This window comes from Cynoglossus semilaevis, chromosome 1 (assembly GCF_000523025.1).
Source record: "Cynoglossus semilaevis isolate Cse_v1.0 chromosome 1, Cse_v1.0, whole genome shotgun sequence".
NCBI lineage: Eukaryota > Metazoa > Chordata > Actinopteri > Pleuronectiformes > Cynoglossidae > Cynoglossus > Cynoglossus semilaevis.
In genome coordinates, this window is record NC_024307.1 from 15,630,056 (window position 1) to 15,650,297 (window position 20,242).

Sequence of the window (20,242 nt, forward strand, 5' to 3'; positions counted from 1 at the left end):
TAATAGAATATTTTTTATTTGTCATTTTATATATATTTAGCTTCACTCCTCTTGAGTGTAGCATGCTGGCTCTCATTGGATCAACGTTTACCTGTCCCGCCTTCTCGTCAATAAGAAATTAGCAATCGTTTATATGACCTAATCATCACTGATTGGCGTTCATCCTTGTCTGATTTCTTCCGTGTTGTTTTTATTGGGTAATTCGTCATTGTCGTTTAGCCCCTCATACCTTGTGAGTTTTCATCTGAGAAAGAGTCTTTGACAAAAACAATTCGACAGCATTAACACTGACCGTGAGTCTCTAGTTCTTTTATTATCAATGTTTATTTTACATCAAATGTAAACATTCAACTCTGGACATGAATGAACTCTATGTGTAGTAAAAGGCAGATTCTGCTTATATAAAACACACAACGTCATGAGAAAAAAGATACAAACGTCGACCTTTTTCGCGCCAGGAATGTGCCGTTTTTGGCGAATGGAATAGAAACACGTTCTGTCGATATGACAGTGAAATTATCCACTTTGATTCAAATAGGGGGAAACAAGCTTCCTTATAGCACGGACTGTACAGATATCACAAAATACATCTATGGTATGTAATTCAAGCTCATGTGGTGGGACAGGTTGATGAAGATCTCTCATAGTGTCCTGGTTTTCTCCAGATCAATCTGGATTTAAAATGTAAGAAACCCTGCAACTGTGTAGAAAATTTGGCACAAAAGTGAAGTGATTCTGAGGAACTCTAAACAAGTAGTAATGGAGACAGATGCTGGTTTTTTACCCTGACATAACCATTCACAGTAGCCTACAGAAGAGGTCCCCAACCCCTGGGCCCCAGACCGGTGTAGGCCCGTGGGTCATTTGGTGCTGGGCCACAGAGACAAAACATTATTTTCATCGTATTGACTTTTAACAGGAATTAACATGATTTGTTTTAAAAATTAGATGATCTCCCAGTGTTTGCCTCATTTACATCTGAAGTGTTTAACATTGTTGTCAAGTTTCTGTAAATGTGCTTGAAAATACTGTAATGTTCTCTGCTCTGACTGGTAAATACTCAGGACCTTTGTTGTCCAGGATGTGCCGTCTGTGTGTTAGTTAGTGCCCACATTTTCAGACTTACTGTAATTCATTCTCAGAATCCCATGGTGGCTGACACCTTGACTGCTCCATTACATGAGCAGCTGGGCTTCTATATACAGTACATATGTGTTTCTCACCTGCATCTTAACAGTCATTCGTAAGATGTAACACTTTGTGAGCACCAACTTCTGCAGATAAAACTACATGTGTTTTTGAAGCGGACTGCCAAACTCATCATTTAACAAATTAGGTTAAGATTGAAGAATGTCTTTAAGATGGAAAAGCCCACAGACGCAGCAGAAACCTGTTCGTTGATTCTCAGAAACACTCCAGTTCGCTCTGCATGTTAAGTGTCACTTTATAAGACCTTCATAAGTGTTTGTATAACAGTCGTATCACTTTTATTTTGCAGTGTTTATCCACCACACTTTGAAACCTGTCTGTGGCACCAGCAAGGTCGGGGACCTCTGTCCTAGTACAGAGAAAATATGTGTACTGTATATTTAATGTACATCATGTTTTTTGCTTAAGCTGAAGTCACATTGTTTTAGAGTAAAATATACATACGATTATAAAAGTCTGTATCTCAGAAAAATAGTGGAAAGGTTGTAGATGACTGAAGCTGTTGCATCAGCATCAAAGCAAAGTTTCACTGAGGAATTACTGCATTGATACACAAAAAATGGTAATTATTTAGAATGTTGACAGATGAAAAAATTGGATGTTGACCGAAATTAAATGGACTTTTAAAAGAACTGAGACCTGCTCCGTAGTGAGTGTGGTCATTAAATCAAAATAGACAAAGCCCTGGAACTACATCCATGGTTTGTGGAAGTGTTATAAATTATGAATGATTTTTCCTAACATTTCCTATTGACTTCTTTCATATGAAAGTACTTCCAAAACCAGTTGAACACTTCCAGGACTTTTGTTTTTCAATTTGCAGGCAGAATGTCTATGTCCACATATGGACTATGATTAAACCCAGTAGGATGTGCAAGTCAAGTTTTTTCAAGTGCCAAACCAAGAGGTGGCGCTATAGCCCTATCTATGAAGCCATGTTGGCCAAACAGAAGCTTAACAAAACGGCTATAAACTTATTGTAATTGGCTCAAAACAAGCGAAAAAAAAACCCTGCTCCTAAACGGCATCACTGAAAATCTAGTCTCTTAACTGTCAAGGGAATTTTGAAAAATTACTTCGTCATTATTAAAAAAATACCCAATGTACACGTGGACAAGGTTTGACAAAATCATGGTTCAAATCATTCCCACTCAATACCAAGAAGTTCACAGCTGACGTCCCACAGTCTCTTCGCCGTCTGGTCGTTTCTTCCTTGTGGAGCCACCGAGGCCGGAGCACAGTCACTGAAATAATGAAAAATAAAATCCATGACTGACATGACGTTAGATCTCAAGACGCCACCATTTCCAGAGAAAACGGTGATTTATTTCAATGTGACCTGCTGTTACTGTATTTATCCAGGAGAGGTCAGTAGAGAGGGGAAACTCATTCCATTCTAGAGAACCATGCCAACATGCGGTCATGTGTAACATGTTCTTTCCTTATCACCTGCTCCAAGGTAAGTTGAGCTGTTTCCAGCCTACTGACTATTTATTTTAGGGTTGTTTTTTTTAACTGTAAAGTCTTAAAACTATTGTTTGTTTCAGTTTAGTAGATGTTGCTGAAATTAGGTCATTTAATACAAAATACAAATAGAAAGGTTTTAAAAAATAATATATGAACTGTTTCAGATTTACCTCGTTGCAATAACACATTTTTACACAAAGTGTGTTTCTGATAAGATTATAAAATGTTTCAGTTTTACACAAAATGTAGCAAAAATAACCACAGGGGTGTAAACACTGAGTATGAGTCTCTAAGTGGCAACAACTTAACAACAAAGGTTTAAAAAGGCAAGATACTGCAAAAGGATGCAACTAATGGCTAAAGGGTTAGCAACAAGACATCAAAAATGGTTAGAAAAATGGCTAAAATGTGTGAATTTAAGATTTTTAAGACCCATCTAAGACTTATCTACAATGCAGCAAAAACAACTAGATATGCCACAGTGTATATTCCTGCCATAAAAAGCTACAGATCAGCCAAAAAGATCAGTAAAAATACCAAAACATCAACAACATTTAAACACATAGCAAAACAAATTTAAGTAGACAAGACAAAAATTAGATTCATTTTATTTTAACTGAAGCTGACTCAAACAATTACCCATAAATATCTTGAAATGATCTTAAGGTTAGCCAAAAATAAAGGATTCCAATATTAAAAGAGCCCAGATTTGCCTTGTCCACCAAAAGTTAGCTAAAGAAATGCAAAGATTTACCCAAAGGTTAGCGAAACTGTCCTATGGATAGCGATCATATTATCCTCAATTTAACTTTAGCCTCAAGATTCATCCGAGCTTCATTTGTCAAACAAAATGAAAGTGCATAACGTTTTGCTCTAACTGAAGATCACTCACCTGAAGTATTTCCCGCTGACAGAGTGCAGCTCCTCGGCTACAGCACAGTAGATGGTGGTCTGAGCTCCTTCCCGTGGAGTTTTTATGAAGATGGAGAAGAGTGACATGAAGATCATCATGAGGGTGGAGTGTCTGGTAAGGTCAGAGTTCACCGTCCCTGGGTGGAGGGCGTTCACCGTCACATTGGTGCCTGTGGAAAAAGGCTACGGTCACTGATAAAGTATAGTATTTTCTCAACTGTGACTTTGACTGTGACATTGGATGACTGCAACTGCAGCCAACTAAAACCACCGTTTGGTTGGTTTCCAGTGTTTCTATTGTAGTTTTTTCTCATTTGTAAGAAAACTCATGTTATTTTCAATACACTGTGCTGTATTTTTTTGAATTGCTTTTGGCTCTGACTCTCTGACTGTGTGTTTTCAGAAGCTGATCCAAACATCTGTTGAGGCTCTTTGAATTTGTGGAGGCTATTCTTGTGACTGACGATACCTTTGAGTCTTTGAGCCAACTCTCTGGCGAACAGCAAATTTGCCACTTTACTCTGGCAGTAGGCCAGTCCACCGTTGTAGCTGCCCTGACTGTGAAGGTCGTGGAAACGTATCCATCCAAAGTAGTGAGCCAGGGAGGACACCACGACGATGCGGGCCGGAGCGCTGCGTTTCAGGAGGCCAATCAGAAGGTACGTCAACAGGAAGTGACCTAAAACATACAGACAAGTATTTCTGCTATTTAATCTGTGTTCAATTTAAAAAGTAAAGGGGAATTACAAATTAAACTTTATTGAGATTAATGTGTTTTGTGAATTTGGGCTCTAAAGATTAAATCAGCTTGCGTCGGCATGACACATGTAAACAGCTGTTTGATGAACCAAGGATTTTTAACATCAACAGCATCTTTAAATGTTCTATTCTGAGTTTTGGTCAAAGTTTAACGACCTTTGAAAGACATATAACCCCACACAATGGTACTGGTTAGAACAGAAAGTTAAATTCTCACCCAAGTGATTGACTCCAATATGCATCTCAAAACCGTCAGCAGTTTTAGTGTAAGGACACATCATCACACCAGCGTTGTTGATGAGGATATGAAGGTGATCGAAGTCTGTAAACGAGAAGCAAAAAAATAAGAAAATCCAAAAACATGGCTGCCATGGCTCCTGTTTTTAAACTGCAGCTGTGTTTAAGTAGATGTGAATCTTTAACATCTCTTTGGTGCACACCTCTCAGGAACTCCTTTGCAAAGGCACGTATTGAGCAGGTATCTGCCAAATCAAGTCTGCGGACTTCCAGTTGTGCTTTGGGGTCAGCAGCTCGTATACTGGCTGCAGCCTCCTCACCCTTCTCCACATCTCTGCAGGCCATTATCACCCGAGCACCTGGGAGGTAAAACAAAAGAAAAAAAAATTCAGTAGTGAAATAATGGGAAACTACGCAAATCCACAGTAAAGTAAAAATAGTTGATTCTTTATTCTTGTTAGGTCTCCTTTGTTTTCTAATTCCAGAATGCACATTACACTACGAGCCATAAATTGTTTTACGACTATGGCAAAGACATCTGCGTTAATGCATGTAGACGCATGAAGCTGACGCCCATTTAAATATGAGGCAAGTCATGACCTGCACCGTTCTCTGAAGCATGCATCAGGAAACACATATGTTCACCTCTCATTGTCAAATCCCTGGCTGTCTCCTTCCCAATCCCTGTGTTGGCTCCTGTGATGAGGACCGTCTTCCCGTCCAGGCGAGATGTGGATGTGCACACTCCTCCTGATGCATATTTTCTGTTGACAATCAAATACTGCAGAGTTCAGTGTTTCACTGACACTGATGTTTCACTGCTCAGACACATTTCTTCATTTCACAGAAAATTTTTAGTAAAACGTGATTTAACAGCAAATGTTAAAATCTTAATCTAAAAGACATAGGCCATAATCAAGAACTCTCTACCACTTTCTCTCTAAAAACAATAATTTTTAACCTAAGAAGACAACAGGCTTATTATAGAATATTGGTAACGGGTTTTGTTATACCAGAAAAACATACATCAAGGACCCAGAAGTGATCCTTGAGGAATGCCACATCTTTCAGATTTTCCAATATATTGTGCACAAATGTTAAGAAGCTCTTATTAGCATATATATAGTTTATAGCTGCAGGTATTACGTGTACCAAACCACGTGGGTTTGAGGGGAAAATTGATAAAGAATTTAAACAGAAATGTGGATGGTAGCCACTGTAAAATCGTACGACCCACGCAAAGGTGAAGAGCCGCCTTTCCACCAATAGCTGCGCAGAAGTCCTGCATGTAAATAAGACCCTTTTCACATCCTGTCTTCTGATTGGTCCGAACAGAAGGCGCAACAACGTCCCACAGACCTACTGTCATTGACTTTTTTTCTCGATTTGAAAAGGATCAATAAAATTTAAAAATTAGGTCGAATGGCGACGAATTATTTTTGAATCGTATCAATAAACCAGATCATCGGAAAACGAAACGATTCACTGTCATTACCAACCAATGAGCATCTATGTCGATTTGTGCGTGATGTTAACGACATTCCATTTATGTTACATTGAAATAAACAATTTTATCTTTATGTTTATCGCTCCTCTCACCTGATATAAGGTGCAAATAAAATGAGCAGTGTCGTCACCACAGCAAGGCCTGCGACGATCGTTAACAGCAGCATCGTTCAATAAAGCAGCGTCTGTCTGTGCCTGCAAGCATAAAAAAATCCACTGTTCTATTCTGAGGGTAGATCAGCTGAAGTCAAGGAAGGAAATGGAGAGCTAGATGACGTAGATTCTGTACGTTGAACCATGGGATTGTAGTTTTACAGCCTGAAAATAAAACAAATGAACTGATTTGATATGATTATGAACAAAAAACGAATTATATGTGTAATATAATGATTTAACTGCAAAATACCAAACATTTTGTAAGAATTAAGGGTATTTAAAACACACTTACACTAAAATAACTAACTAACTAACTAACTAAAATAATATAATAACTTAAAGGTATTTAAAACACACTTACACTTTGATGTGATTTACAACTAAAATAATATAATATAATAATTTCTGTTTTATTTAGAATAAATTGAAATGTAGTTTACAAATGATTTTACAAAATTTAGAATTTAGAAAACAGACAAATGAAAAAACGTCATAGACCCAGGATTGAACATGTAGTCGTAGGTGAAATATGCCCACAGATTATCTTGCATTGCCAATAGCATGTACAAGATATTCATTGTGTAAAATATATTACCCCAAAATATTTATTTTTTACGCGCATTTTAAAGTGTTTTAAAAACTCTGTCTAAAGGTCTGACAAAGCCTGTCTCAAGAGCGCCTAACTAAAAAAAAACCGTTTCTATTATTGACTTTACTCGAACTTTTAAATTCCACAATTAAACAAGTTATGTACCAATATAATATAACCCGTGTAATTGCTTTAATTTAAATGCCACGACTTAACCAAACCTTTATTTGTTTATTTTGATTAGGCGCAAGAGGCACTCAGTCACGAGGTCCATCATGCGGAAGTGTTGAAATCTGATTATCACTAAAGGGAAAGACGTGTATTAGTTTATACATCTGGATTTAAAATTCAACCCTGTTTGTCGTTAGCAGCTGAATGTTGAAGCAAAATGTCGTCGGAAGAGTTTGAGAAGTTACACGAAATTTACAGGTCACTGTACGAGGAGCTGAAGCTGATGCCAGAGAAGGCTCTGAAGAGCCACGGAGGTAAACACTGATGTGTTTCATTTTGTGTCGTTAACTACTAGATGGTTATGAAGTAAAATGAATGGTGAAAGAATCGCCACTGACACAAATAAAGAGTTTATTACGAAAAAGTACGTCATCAAATCAGGCACCTAGGTTTACCTGGAGAGAACTCGGAGCCAATGTGAATCCTCTATATAAACGGCCCCAATTCTCCCACAAACATAGCTTAGTTGTCATCGTAAATTTTGAGACAGATCTAAGACTCATACACTCTTAGTCCTCTCCTAAAGTTAGTGAAGTAATGCACTCATACCTTTTAGTCATAAATCAGGCTCCTTTACTGGACATATCAAAACAATGAAGTTAAGTTAATGTAGAGTTCATATAGTAACTTCAGATACTACACATGCTAAATTGAATTAAAATTAATTACAGGTGATGCGTGCCAAAATAATTAAAAAAGGGGTTTTATTTTGTTGTTTTCTTCACCAGAAGAAAGAAAGAAGTTGGTGAGAATCTTTGATGAGAGACATGGGGAGGCTGAGGAAGTGGTAAGGATTATTTTGTTTTGGACTGGTTATCTGATAAACTACTCGGACTTGTTGGAGTTCTTGACAAATGACAAATATCCTCCTGAAAAACTAAACCTGAATACATGTCCTGAGTTGTTTGTTGTGCTATAATTAACACATTTCACTGACAATGTATTTGTCTCTAGTTACAAGGAATGGAAGAGGAGCTGCGCGTTGCTCCATCTTCCTATCGAAATTCAATGTCTACAAAGCTGCGTCTCTACCGCCGGGATTTGGGAAAGTTGCAGAGAGATATGAAAAACTCTGCTCCGACCTTTGGCTCCTCCTTCTCCTCTACCCAGCCAGTGGGAGGAGGTCATCATGGCATCTACTCAGTACAAAATGAACAAAGTGTAAGTCTGGGTCTCGTCTGTGGCACTAATGCTGTATAAACATGGTGAAGGTAGATCATCAGTGATGGATGGGAGTTGTTGATGTCTGGAGTTTTTAATGAATTACTTTTAAGCACCCTTTAATGTTGTTAGGGTGACAGATTTGTAGCTAAGTAATAATATTAATTGTTGTTTTATTATGCATTTATAACAGACATTTACGTTATCTTAATGTGGCTGCAGGCAGCAAAAATAAATTACTTTAATGGTTTTAGATGCTGTCTATGCAAAAATAAATCATTCTGGTTTTGGAATCAATAACATGGTGAAAGAAGAACAATTTTCACTATCATTGTAAACATAGGCACATATACACAGATGTAAAAAAAATGTAATGCTTTATTTGTCAGAATTAATGTACTCCTGGTGGAATTATGCGATTTTGTCCCATGTTCTACAGACACACCAACAGTCCCAGAGAACTCTGCTTCTCCAGGGCACTGAGTCTCTAAACAGCGCCACCCAGAGTATCGAACGCAGCCATCGCATCGCTGCGGAAACGGAACATATCGGTACAGACATCATCGAGGAGTTAGGGGAACAGCGAGAACAGCTGGACCGGGCCAGAAACAGAGTGAGCTGGGATTTCTGACCAGATGATGTTATATTTGTCACTTCTTTCTTCTGATGTTCTGATGTGGCCAGTTGTTCAACTTGCTTTTGATCTTATCCCTTTGTGTTTTGGTACTTTTAGTTGGTGAATACTGGAGAAAATCTCAGTCGAAGTCGAAAAATCCTTCGCTCCATGTCTCGACGGTAGGTTCATTCCTTGTTGCAAAATTTTGACATTTATACGAAGAAATAAAACATTTGTTAGTTTTGTGTCAATATGATAAATGTTTAATATGAAGGAGCTTAAAATCTCCTTTATTTAACACAAGTGTTAATACTTTTCTGTGCGTGTGACTTTTCCTTCATAATTTCGAAGATAAAATCACGCTTCTGTAAAATTATTTCTAGGAACTATTTTTTTCTGCACATCTGTCAATGAATCTCATTGTTATTTTCTATCCTATAGGTTAATGACAAACAAGTTGCTTCTAGCAGTTATCATCCTGATGGAGCTGGCCATCCTGGGTGCCGTGGTTTACCTCAAGTTCTTCCGAAGATGATCTCAGTTTTCATCAAATGCTCAAAGTTGTCTTCATTCTGTATCCAGGGCAAACTGAGAATGTTCTCCAAATGTGACTTTGCAGCAATAATGCTCTTCCCTCTCCAGTCATCTGATTTATTTTAGTCGTGCAAACATGGACAAGACTTTTAGCTTTAAAGTGACATGTTTTTGTATTGCTCCTGTCCTATAAAGGGTGACGTTAATTTAACAAGAAATGACAGTGTTGAACCTGTCTATGGACCAAACCTGCAGAAATCTCCATGAAAAGAGGAAGTGTCATGGGGTTTTTCTGGACATGCCTATGCACCTTTTTCTGAAGCGTTTCCTCTGCTTGTACTGAGAGGAATTAGTGGAATGCCAACAGTGAAGACTGTTGCTCATGTGTATACGCTCATGGTTCTTAACTGTGTGAATGGGTTAAATTAAGTCAAGAGTTTTGTCTAGTTAACCCAACCAGACTGTATGACCTAATCAGTTAGGTTGATCAGTTCTGAGACGATTACTTCTCTGTTCATGTTTAATATTTCTCCTGTGAATATATAAAACCACTAGATCAACCTCTATGTTTTGTTTTTTTTTTTTTGTTTTTTTTTCTTTTAAGGGATCAATAGTTGATATTACCATGTTTGGCAGCGCCCCCTTTTATTGATCGGGCTATGGTGTTGTCGAGTCCTCCATCAACAACCACTGCTTTAAAACTCCAGTAAACTCCATTGGACTCCGCTGTTGAAAAACTCTATTTAACCCACTGTGGCACAATAATTATCATGAAAAAGTGGAAATTTAAATTTCTTTGTCTCATTGTGAAATAGCTTTGTAGCAGCAATAGCTCTGCACCCTGGGAAAAACCAGTATAGTGAAATATTAGTCCAAAATAGAAGTGTTGAAATGAGATGTTGTAATGTTTTTGTTCCTGAGAAGTTACAGTAAGGCCAACAGTCCAGGTCAGAGGTGTGGCGGTGGGGGACACAAGGTCAGATGTACGTAACAATCATTTCCTCTCAAGTTACTGCTAAGCAGTTGCTACTACATTAAAGTCCAGTTCTAACCCCCAATTTACGTTGTATCCGATTGTTCCAGGAAAGGCAGACAGGCAACAAAGAGAGTTTGAAAAACATCTACTGTGAAACAACATCACCAGAATGAGTCACAGGCTGCAGACGTGGAGCAGGTCAGGTTAGTTTTCATGACAAATGTCATTTCCCTGACAAATGTTTGATTTGCATAAGAACATTTTCCCTGCAGGATTCGTTTTAATGAGACTGTTCTCATTACAAAAACAAGTTCTTGAGGCTGCTATAAATTCTTTGTAATTATTTGCACGTTAATTTATTTCCCATGGGGTCTTTCACAGCAGCTTGGCTGGGGTTTAGGTAAATAGCAGGCTGTTTCCTGAGATGACCAGTGGCTCCTGAGTTTGTTTTGCGAGAACAGAAACTCCCAGTTCTGCTCATTGGAATTAGTTTGCAGCGGAAGAAAAAAGAAAACATCAAAAATGTAAAGTCTTTGACTTGTAAAGTCTATTGGAGACTAAAAAATAAACTCTGTTTTAATGACAAATCCATCAGTAGCCTCATTGTAGCAGATACAGAGGAGACAGGAGATTGAGTCAAACTTAATTCTGCTAATAATAATATTAATATTTATAATCATTGTTTGCCAGCATTGGCAATGAAATGTAGAAAGGTACATTATAAGAAGAAATCCTTACTCAAATTACCAGGTATAACATGCAGTACTTCTAGTACATGTATTGTACTATTCATGAAATGCAAAAAAAAAAACAAATCAACCTCAAAATTACTATAACCATGTCTGGTCCAAAAGTGCACACGAGTAGTTTTTCTTTAACTAACAGCCACATGGCCTTGTTGTTTTTTTCGTTCTTCCTGTAACTCTGTGGCAGGTCAGACTTAAACATAAACACCATAATAAATATGTGGCAGCTGTGTCATCTTAAAGTTAAGTTAAATACAAAATAGTTTAGAACAGCAGTAAAACTCTGCAGTAACACATCCTTGGTGGTAGCAGTCTCTACAGTGAAAACTTATTCTTCTCTGCATCCAGAGCTTTCATAAAGGTTCACATTTTTTTCAACCTTAAACACTACAACATTCAGCAAAGAGACAAGAATCATTTTTCAACACCACTCTCAGTCATTCATAGTCTTCTGTTCAAACTTGCGGAATGGTCGCGTATGTTCGAGTCCATTGCTTTACTGGACGGCGTCTCAGAGGCAGAGCTGCTCTGTGTCGTCCTTTGCTGACGGAATCTCCATATTGGACCCGTGGGCGCCCTCTCTCGTCTGTCCCAAAGACGAGGCAATGACATCGACCGCGAGCGAGGCAGTGGCCTCTACGGCTTCAGGGTTGGCCCCCAGCATGGGGTTGACTTCTACCAGGTCCATGGCTGACAGCAGGCCTGCACAGCAGCACAGTCAAGAGTTAGGAAACTACAAAAACAACACGCGTCTGTTTAAAGATGTCCGGTTTATGTGGACTGTTTCTGTACCTGTGTTGTGAATTTCCTCTGTGATGTAGATCCCCTCCCTGTAGGTCAAACCTCCGTTCACCGGTGTTCCTGTGGCCGGAGCCAGCGACGGGTCAAAGGCATCGATGTCGAAGCTCAAGTGGATTGGGCGCTGTTTTCTGTTCATCAGGATTAGAGAGATTATTTGTGAGACTCGGTTTCATTCTTCCTCTTTCGGCTTTGTCCCTTTTTTCAGCCGTTTCATTATTTTATTAATTAATTGGGCAAACTTTTCATTGTGATACTGTTGACAAATAAAAATAAAAAAAAACTATAGAAAATAACATGACTGGACAAAGCAACAGAGAGCTAACGTTGCTCAGCTAATGCTAGCAGTTTTTTTAATGTATCGGTCTCAGGATAACAGTGGAAGCACCATGTTAGCTACAATGTTAGCATAAGAAGAGATGTACCTTGCCAAAAGGTGGTCTAGAGTAGCTTCCATCACTCTCTGGATTCCCAGTCTGTCAATGTCCCTCATTGTGAAATACTGGATTCCCAGGTCTTTCAGGATGTGACTGCAGTAAAGACCATTTAAGCATCAAGGACTGTTGTCACAGTGTTAACCCATTTTAAGTTCACATCTGCTGCATGTTTGTTTTTTTTGTGGGTAACAACTCACTGCTCTCCAGGGTCCACGTCCCGCAGACCGATGTACACCAGGTCCCTGGAGGAGAGGAACGGCTTCATCCAGGAAAAGCCAGGGAGTGACGGCATCTGAAACATCAACAGAAACTGATACTGAAATATGAACACAGTACATCCAGGGAGCGGCAGCTCTTGAAGGTGAATTTTTTTTCCATATGTCCGAAGCACAGAATGTGAACATTGCTTATTCCCTAATATATAGAAACTATTATGGGATGCCTTAAGGTTTCGTCCTACCTTGCTTTGCAGTTCTTTGAGCATGAAAGCCACAGGTTGACCATGGAGGTTTCCTGATGGAGAAATCACAGGTGTGTTGATGTCGGCATGAGCGTCCACCCAGACGAGACACAGGTCAGGACACTGCTGAGCATGGCCGCTCACCGATCCAATAGCAAGGCTGTGAGAAGACCAGGAAATGGGTGAATACACTAACCAACCAGCTAACATTCTTTCTGCTATCTTACCTCTAGCATTCTTTCTGGACAGGCTTATATTATCTAGTAATCTTCAATGTTTTTGCATGGATAAATGTTGACACACACATATGACACACACATATTACACTGTTAATATGAAAACCAGATGTTATGTTGAGAGACTGGCATCGGAGTCTCAGTCTTTTGGCTCTTGTGTTTCAAATAGTTTCATATACATTCGATTTATCTTTACCTGTGGTCACCTCCGAGCATAACGAAGGTGTGTCCAGCACCAATGGCTCTGCTCACAGCGCCGGACAGAATCTTGTTGGCTGCCCCCACATTTCGGGGGAACTTCACTTCCATGTAAGGTTCATCCTTCTCAATGTGGGGAAAGTTCAGGTCTCCAAAGTCATGGACGGAATAGTCTGCAGGAAAATTTAAGATTTAAAAATATTTTCTGCAGTGTCACTATTTGGCATGAATCAGCAGTGGTTCAGTAGTTCAGTGCAGTTTGCTGATTATGGACATAACACAGCGTCTGTGACATGACAGGAAGCTGACATCTGATGATTTGTGATGCCCTGTGTAATCGTCTGGACATTACACTGATGTCCACGTTGATCTGAAGACTTCTACAGATGTCACATTGAAATGAAAAGCCAGCAAATATTTCTAGCAATGTCACTCACACCATCCTGACCCTGCAGTCAGAAGTGGCTGAATCATTCAATGCCAGTGGAACATTCGTGACGGAGCACTTTCCACTGGCACAGCTCACCTCTGTGGCTCGAGTTTCACTCAGTGCACGTCCACCACCGCTTGGTGGTCACAGGATTTAAACAGCAGAAAAATATTCTCACTCAGTTTGGGACATAGATTTTGAAGTAAACAAGTTATGTGATCCACCATATTTGGGGGTTCACATGGGAACATGATCCGCGATGGCAGTGTGTGTTACTCTGCTGATCCAGGGGTGTCCAATGTGGTGTGCTACCATTTGTAGACGGGGGACAGGAATAGCCCTTGTCTTGTTGCAATCGTGAACATGTATTGCAGAACAATTTAGACCATAGACTCGGAGCTAACAGAGGTTAATCTGGCTTATTATATTATTGAGGTGAAATTTAAATGGGCTGTAAAATCCCACACCAAACCGTAGAGTATGTGTGAATGTGGAGAAGACAGCACTCGACCAAGGTACGGTTTGGTTTCCTGCTCTGGACTCGCTCTGACTGTGACAGGAAAACTGCTGTTAATGTGTCATCGTGGCATCAGCAGAGATTTCCTTGGAATTTTTTTTTTATTAACACACTTGATGTTAAATCTAATAATTTATTAAGACATTTAAATCCTAAAATGGTACACACATAAATACTACTCTGCATTTTTAAATATTTGAAATAACTTCAGGATCATAGATCAAAAACCAACTGATAGCTAAGCGGTGGAGAACCAGATCTCATTCTCAACTCCGGTCCAGCTGTATCGTTTGCTCCTTGTTATTCCCCGACTCACTTTCCTATTTCCTCCTATTTCCTTTCTGTCTGCACCATTCAGCTCAATAAAAGTCATAAATATACAACATTACACCCAGGTAATAAACCCCTACTAACTACTAACTGGGTTAGTATTGTACAGAATATTGAAATGCCATCAAAAGCTGGTCTGACCTTCTGCTAATCACGATCAACAACAACAGAGACTGACTGCACTTATTCAGATAACAAGCAATAAATACTTCCTAAGATATATATATATATCTTGTCACGTGCCGTTATCTAAGGACAAATACATTTGACTGTTGTGCAGTTCACTGAACTCACCACAAACCTCTAACACCTGCCTGTTGCTATGTGTGGCCGTTTTAGCACACAATCCACGCGCCACCTGTTAATCACATGATGAGTTGGGTAGGAGCCATGCCTGTTATGTAACAGTGCAGGGTGTTTACAGCTGATGAACAAAACAGACCTGACTGTTTGAAATGTCTTAAGAAACATTAACTTTTTTTAAGCAACAATAAGTCAGATTATAAATGGATAATTCTAGAATTCAAAAGGCGTCCTGAACATGAGCTACACATTTTTCAAGGTTAAAAAAATACTAAGGACCAATAAAGGTTGGTCCGAGAGCAGCTGGTTTTGTTGTTGTGTGAGAAAAGTTTGCCTGATAAAAACAAAACTAAGTCAAACACGATTTTACTAAAATACCCAGAAGATTAACATTAAAACCTAAACAAAAAAATCCAAGGAGACAGCCAGGGAAACAGCAGCTGAATATACAGTATATATTGACCAAATAGCTGTAAATTTTTTAAAACTATATTGTAATGATTAAATTCAGCAAGTGGCACGGTTTGTTTGTTAAAAAAAAAAAATGAAAGTATATAAGGAATAAATGGCATAAAATATATGAAAAAAAAAAACACAAATTAAACTTGCTTATGTCCCATTAGAACAACCCCACAGCAGACAGTGTGGACACCAGGTCTGCTTGACAACAGCTTGTCCCTGGTCTGGTCTTCTTTAATCAAAAGAGTTAACAAAATATAAAAGAGAAAAGACTGTGTTTACTTTAGTTGGCCTCAGAGTGGTGACATTGTAATTTAATCAGTTAAAAAGAAGAAAACTAATTCAAGGTCCAGTATGACTGGCGTCAGTGGTGGTAACGTATGATAAACATTGCTAAGAATTTATCATACAAGAACTGAAGATACTGCAGATAAAGACCAGTGTGGCCTTAATCAGTAAACATGGAACTCTCTAACTGAGCACTAAATGGACCAGTATTTATGAGTCATACAAATGTCTCAGGCCATCATAGATGTGTTACTTAGCACAGCTATTATGGCCAAGTAATTTAAATATTAAATAACTGCAATATTTGGACTGCCAAGTTTAGATGTTTCTTGAATAATATTTGTGGAATTCGCATGGCTAGACACAAGCGGTCGTAATACGTAACTTATGTACAATTACATATCGCAAAATATGGCAGCACCTTGTACGAGAAATGTTGGTGAGCCAAAACGAAGGTCAAAAAGTTTTGAAACAAAATACGACGAGCCATTGGTGAATGTAAACAAATCCGTCTTCTTCAACAGAGTGAGGGAACAAGGCTTTCTTAATATATGTGTACTACTGTGAGTGTGACGATGTAACAGTGAAACAACGTAGGTCAAGGACATCGTAAGCAAACGCATGGTCTACAGAATATAAAAAGCATAGTTTTAAATGTAAATACCCGTCCTCTGAAATACAGACTGGGACAAACTGGGTAGATACATCCAGTAAAAACATGTTTCCACATTATATTCATTTTGCCCAATCATACTATAATTTTCAAGCAACATCAAGGGGGCACCATTGTGCTTTAGTTTTATTTTATTTTTTTAGCTTAAGAGTTTCTGGACTGGATAGTACTTTGTGTATTTCCTAGCACCTTCTTAGCCTGCTGTGTCCTTAGTATTTATATAGCACCTATCAGTCCAGCGCACCACAAATAGACTTTAAGTAGGCTGAGCTGAGTTTATAGTGACCCCACCAGACTCCCAGAATGTGGTGTAGAGCGGCCCATCTTTAAATAATGCATGCTGTGACCGCTGAAAATTCTACCTCGACTGTAGTCCTTGATGATGCAAATGCAAACTCAACGACCTCCTCCTGCAGTACGCATACAAAAGGAAAGAATTCTTTTCCGCCTGCGGAAGAGAGACTCCCTCCCATGCAGCACACACACACTTCCCTGCACCGCCCCTCAGCCTTTTGTCCTGTCTCTGTCTCACTCTGCAGTAGCTCATGACGACACAGTGGAAATTTTAATCTGCCACAGCCTAGCCCTCCCGCCTTCTGTACATGAGAGTGGGCTGACTCATGTGGTAGACATGTGGCTGTGATGAGAGTCAAATAAAAGACATAGGGGAAGTCACTATGTAAGAGGGAAATGACAGGACGGTGCTTTACCACATGTGCACAGCTGCACCTGTGATCTTGTATTTCCTCACAATAGTAGTTTTTATATAATATGAACTCACAGCTCATGGATACACAGGATATAAATTAACATTTACAAACTGGACATAAATCACTAAGACTGTTTGTTAGCAAGATTGGCTGCATTATCAAGTTACTTGTGTGACATATTGCCATCATAAACATTCCTTACTGTCAACTTCCCTAGTGTGAAACCTTTGATATTTCCTTTTTACCAATTTCCTACAGTCTGGAGATGGTGATTGGCAAAATGAAGAACAACCATTGTAGTCAGTGGTTGAACAATGAACTCATGTATGTGAACTTAAGTACAAAAGTTAGAGGTCAGAATTTACATTTCAAACTCCAAAGATATTCTTCAGATATTCAGCAGTTAAAGAGTGAACAACCTCAGGACAAACTAAAAGAACTCATGACAACAAGACTTAATTATGTTTTTTAAAAATAACAGTCTCATCATAACATAGTACCGTCACGCAATCTTACCCCAGATCTAAAAAGAGCATGTTTTGACGTTTGTCAGTTGTCCATTAACTTACTGTTGATGTTCTAATGTGTTGTTACAACAGCTGAAAATTGCTCTAATTATTTGCAAACATTTCCAAAGCTGCTGCTGAAATGACTGAACTCTACAAACAAGATGAAAGACTTAAGCTTGGACAAAAAAAAAAATCTGATTGCAGTGATGTTCAAAAAAAGGTGTTTGCTTCATGTTCATGTGTAAAAGATGCAACGGACCGAGGGCTGTTCGGAGGCAGTACTTAGCAGTATTTATTTGTTTAAGTGATATTACTGATTGTATTTTCTATTCTGCCTCTAGAAAATGGACATTTGGGTGACGACCCACTGTTTGAAAAATAATGTTCTAGGTCCCTTCTTTGAACAAGCAGAGGTGTTAGCAGTTGTGTCTGGATATACAGCTTCTTGCTGATGTAACCGGCTGCTGCTAAATCACCTTAAATCACCGGAGCTGGGAGAACTTAAATCTGTCACTAGCTGCTCTGCTGACATAGCTTCCTCTATCTACTCATCAATCGGTTATATAACCCGCCCTCACTCGGCTACATTAGGACTTAATCCCGCCCTGGTTCCATGGTCCCCTGGCTCCCTGGTCACCTACCTAACCCGGAGAGCCGCTCGATGAGTCCAGCGTCTCTGATCACCTTAGGTCCGTGCTCCACACCTCTCCTTTTCTGCCAGGAGAAAAAATACTCAGTCAGTTAGATGTTAAAAAATGAGATAACATTAAATACACACATGTATAAAGTCACGATCACAAATCTTTTCTTCATACCTGTCCTCGGGAAAAAGGAGCGCCAAGTACGGCAACTGACTGAGCCCGGATCTGCTGCTTCTGTGAGCGGCTAAGAAGAGTTCTGAGAAGACAGGACACTGGTCCTCTCAAAGCCATCTTTTTCTGTATTTCTGGTTCTTGTTGAAAGTAGTTGAAACCCAACTCTCTGGTCCTGATCACAGCCCTCGCGTGCTACAGCGGAAGAGTATGATGAAAGCCACGGTAGATGTTGCGCCTCTGCTGGATGTTGCTCTTATGCCAAAGCCGTCTAATTAATTATTCATGAGCTGATGAATCAGCGATGACACAGTCGCACAGTCACCACTGTTTTCTTGTGCCGACACAAAGAAACAGTGTTAAGACGAGATGCGCTATTTAATTTATCCGCGATCTAGCCGTTTTAGTCTGATATTTTCAAAAGGAACGTCCTGTTCTGTATATAGCCTGTGACGCCAACCTGTGACACACACCTTCAGGTCTGCCAATAGAAGAGTCGGAAAAGAGTGGGTTCGCCTGGGGGCGTGGTCTACAGCAACTCTGACGCAGTAGGTCAGAGTCAAAGACCAGTGGGTGTGTAGAAGGGTTTGTTTACAGGTGTTTTACTGCTGCCACAAGTGTGGAAATTTCCAGGGGGAGCAGTGGAGCGAATGATGACAGGCTTGTTTACTTTAAATGCCCTGGCCCTGATTATGTACGCGTGCGTGTTTATCTGCGTTTGTGTGTCTCGCCAAACAACTCGCACACAGTCCAAGAACGTATCTGATGTCAGATCAAGTACAGAGGCCTCATCTAAATTATCTAGGTCAGTCTCACCCAAAACCATGTATATGAAGATCTTAGTGGGTTCTAGACCGAGACAAGGAAAAAGAACAGAGTGGTTTTCAACATACATACAAATATATCAATATTCAAAACAAACAATCTCTTCCACTTAATTCATAAAGTAATAGGAAAAGTAACATAAGATTTTAAAAAATGCCATCATTCTCTAATATCTCTCTAGATCACATCATTTAATTACACAGGTAAACAGACAGTATCTTTGACATTAGATATTTTAGTATTTGTCATCCCATGAAATTGATAATAATCTAATGAAGCAATATGCTACTTGGAGATTACTAGCTGATGGGTGTGTTCACAAAACACAGAACAAATATAACATAGTATAAGTACAACATTTGATGTGATTTCAGGTATTGTGTAATCTTTGTTCCCAGATTGGTTGATCCAGCGGTTTTTTTGGCCACACATAATTTATCCAGTCAGAGCCGTGCTTACTTTGTTCACCCATATATCGTAAAGCCATACAGAGCTGAAGTGGGCTCTAGCAATCAATCCGAGCTGCCACAGTTTCGTAATATACAGGAGATGATCGGGATGTTGCGAAGCAGCACCGATTTACATACATTGTTTGCACAATGTGTTAACAAAATATTTCCTGTGAGTAAATCACAGTATGCACAAAATGAGATGCGAGTGAGACGTAGCCTGTAAAAGGCAGCAAAATACGGTATTTGGCGCCCCCAAGAGTCTTAAACGTTGCATTAACGCAGACAATAATTTTTATTTTTCATTATGCTTTTCACAGCTTTTTTTGACCTAAATTCGGTTTAACTCTTGCTTTTTATTTTGGATATCCTTTGGACTCTTGTCTTTATTGTCGGCATGGGTTAATCTGCTCCTGGGTCTTTCTAAGTTATCACTTGGCTTTTATTTATATTATATACTCTGTTTGCCAAAACATCCAAATACAAGCTATATTTTAGCTATTTTAATGCAAGTATATATATATACATACATATATTGTATATGCACATCTAGCCGATTTACTTATTTAATTTGTTTTGTGTAATGTTTTGCTGCATTTAAGTAAAAAAATTACAGTTACCTATATATTGGCTACCTTTCGCTGTATTCTACGTTTCCCTTTGTAAACTAGGTTTACGTTTGTGGAGTTTTTTTTTAAAAAAAAAAGGA

At 39.0% G+C, this 20,242-nt stretch overlaps 3 protein-coding genes across 4 annotated transcripts; 1 reads left to right on the top strand and 2 right to left on the bottom strand.

The window, feature by feature from the left end:
* Positions 1-288: 288 nt before the first annotated feature.
* rdh12 (retinol dehydrogenase 12) lies at positions 289-6,348 on the bottom strand. Its single transcript, XM_008313554.3, has 7 exons — positions 6,184-6,348; positions 5,230-5,348; positions 4,788-4,943; positions 4,565-4,669; positions 4,058-4,267; positions 3,569-3,758; positions 289-2,453 (listed from the first exon to the last, which is right to left on the bottom strand). Exons 1-7 carry the CDS (start codon positions 6,255-6,257, stop codon positions 2,351-2,353), a joined length of 957 nt encoding a protein of 318 aa, XP_008311776.1. The 5' UTR covers positions 6,258-6,348; the 3' UTR covers positions 289-2,350.
* Positions 6,349-7,086: 738 nt separating this feature from the next.
* vti1b (vesicle transport through interaction with t-SNAREs 1B) lies at positions 7,087-11,163 on the top strand. Of its 2 annotated transcripts, XR_001760827.2 has the most exons (7): positions 7,087-7,320; positions 7,795-7,853; positions 8,021-8,227; positions 8,667-8,840; positions 8,961-9,022; positions 9,285-10,360; positions 10,461-11,163. XR_001760827.2 is itself a non-coding variant. In XM_008313566.2 (6 exons), the coding sequence occupies exons 1-6, from the start codon at positions 7,224-7,226 to the stop codon at positions 9,376-9,378; spliced, it is 693 nt and encodes a 230-aa protein (XP_008311788.1). In that variant the 5' UTR covers positions 7,087-7,223; the 3' UTR covers positions 9,379-11,163. The 2 variants fall into 2 exon arrangements, 1 of the variants encoding a protein (XP_008311788.1); XM_008313566.2 differs by having other exon boundaries at positions 9,285-11,163.
* Positions 10,900-18,702, bottom strand: arg2 (arginase 2). The gene is made up of 8 exons (XM_008313581.3): positions 18,263-18,702; positions 18,089-18,161; positions 13,227-13,401; positions 12,795-12,954; positions 12,532-12,626; positions 12,323-12,427; positions 11,892-12,028; positions 10,900-11,801 (listed from the first exon to the last, which is right to left on the bottom strand). Exons 1-8 carry the CDS (start codon positions 18,377-18,379, stop codon positions 11,611-11,613), a joined length of 1,053 nt encoding a protein of 350 aa, XP_008311803.1. The 5' UTR covers positions 18,380-18,702; the 3' UTR covers positions 10,900-11,610.
* Between the last annotated feature and the right edge of the window lie 1,540 nt (positions 18,703-20,242).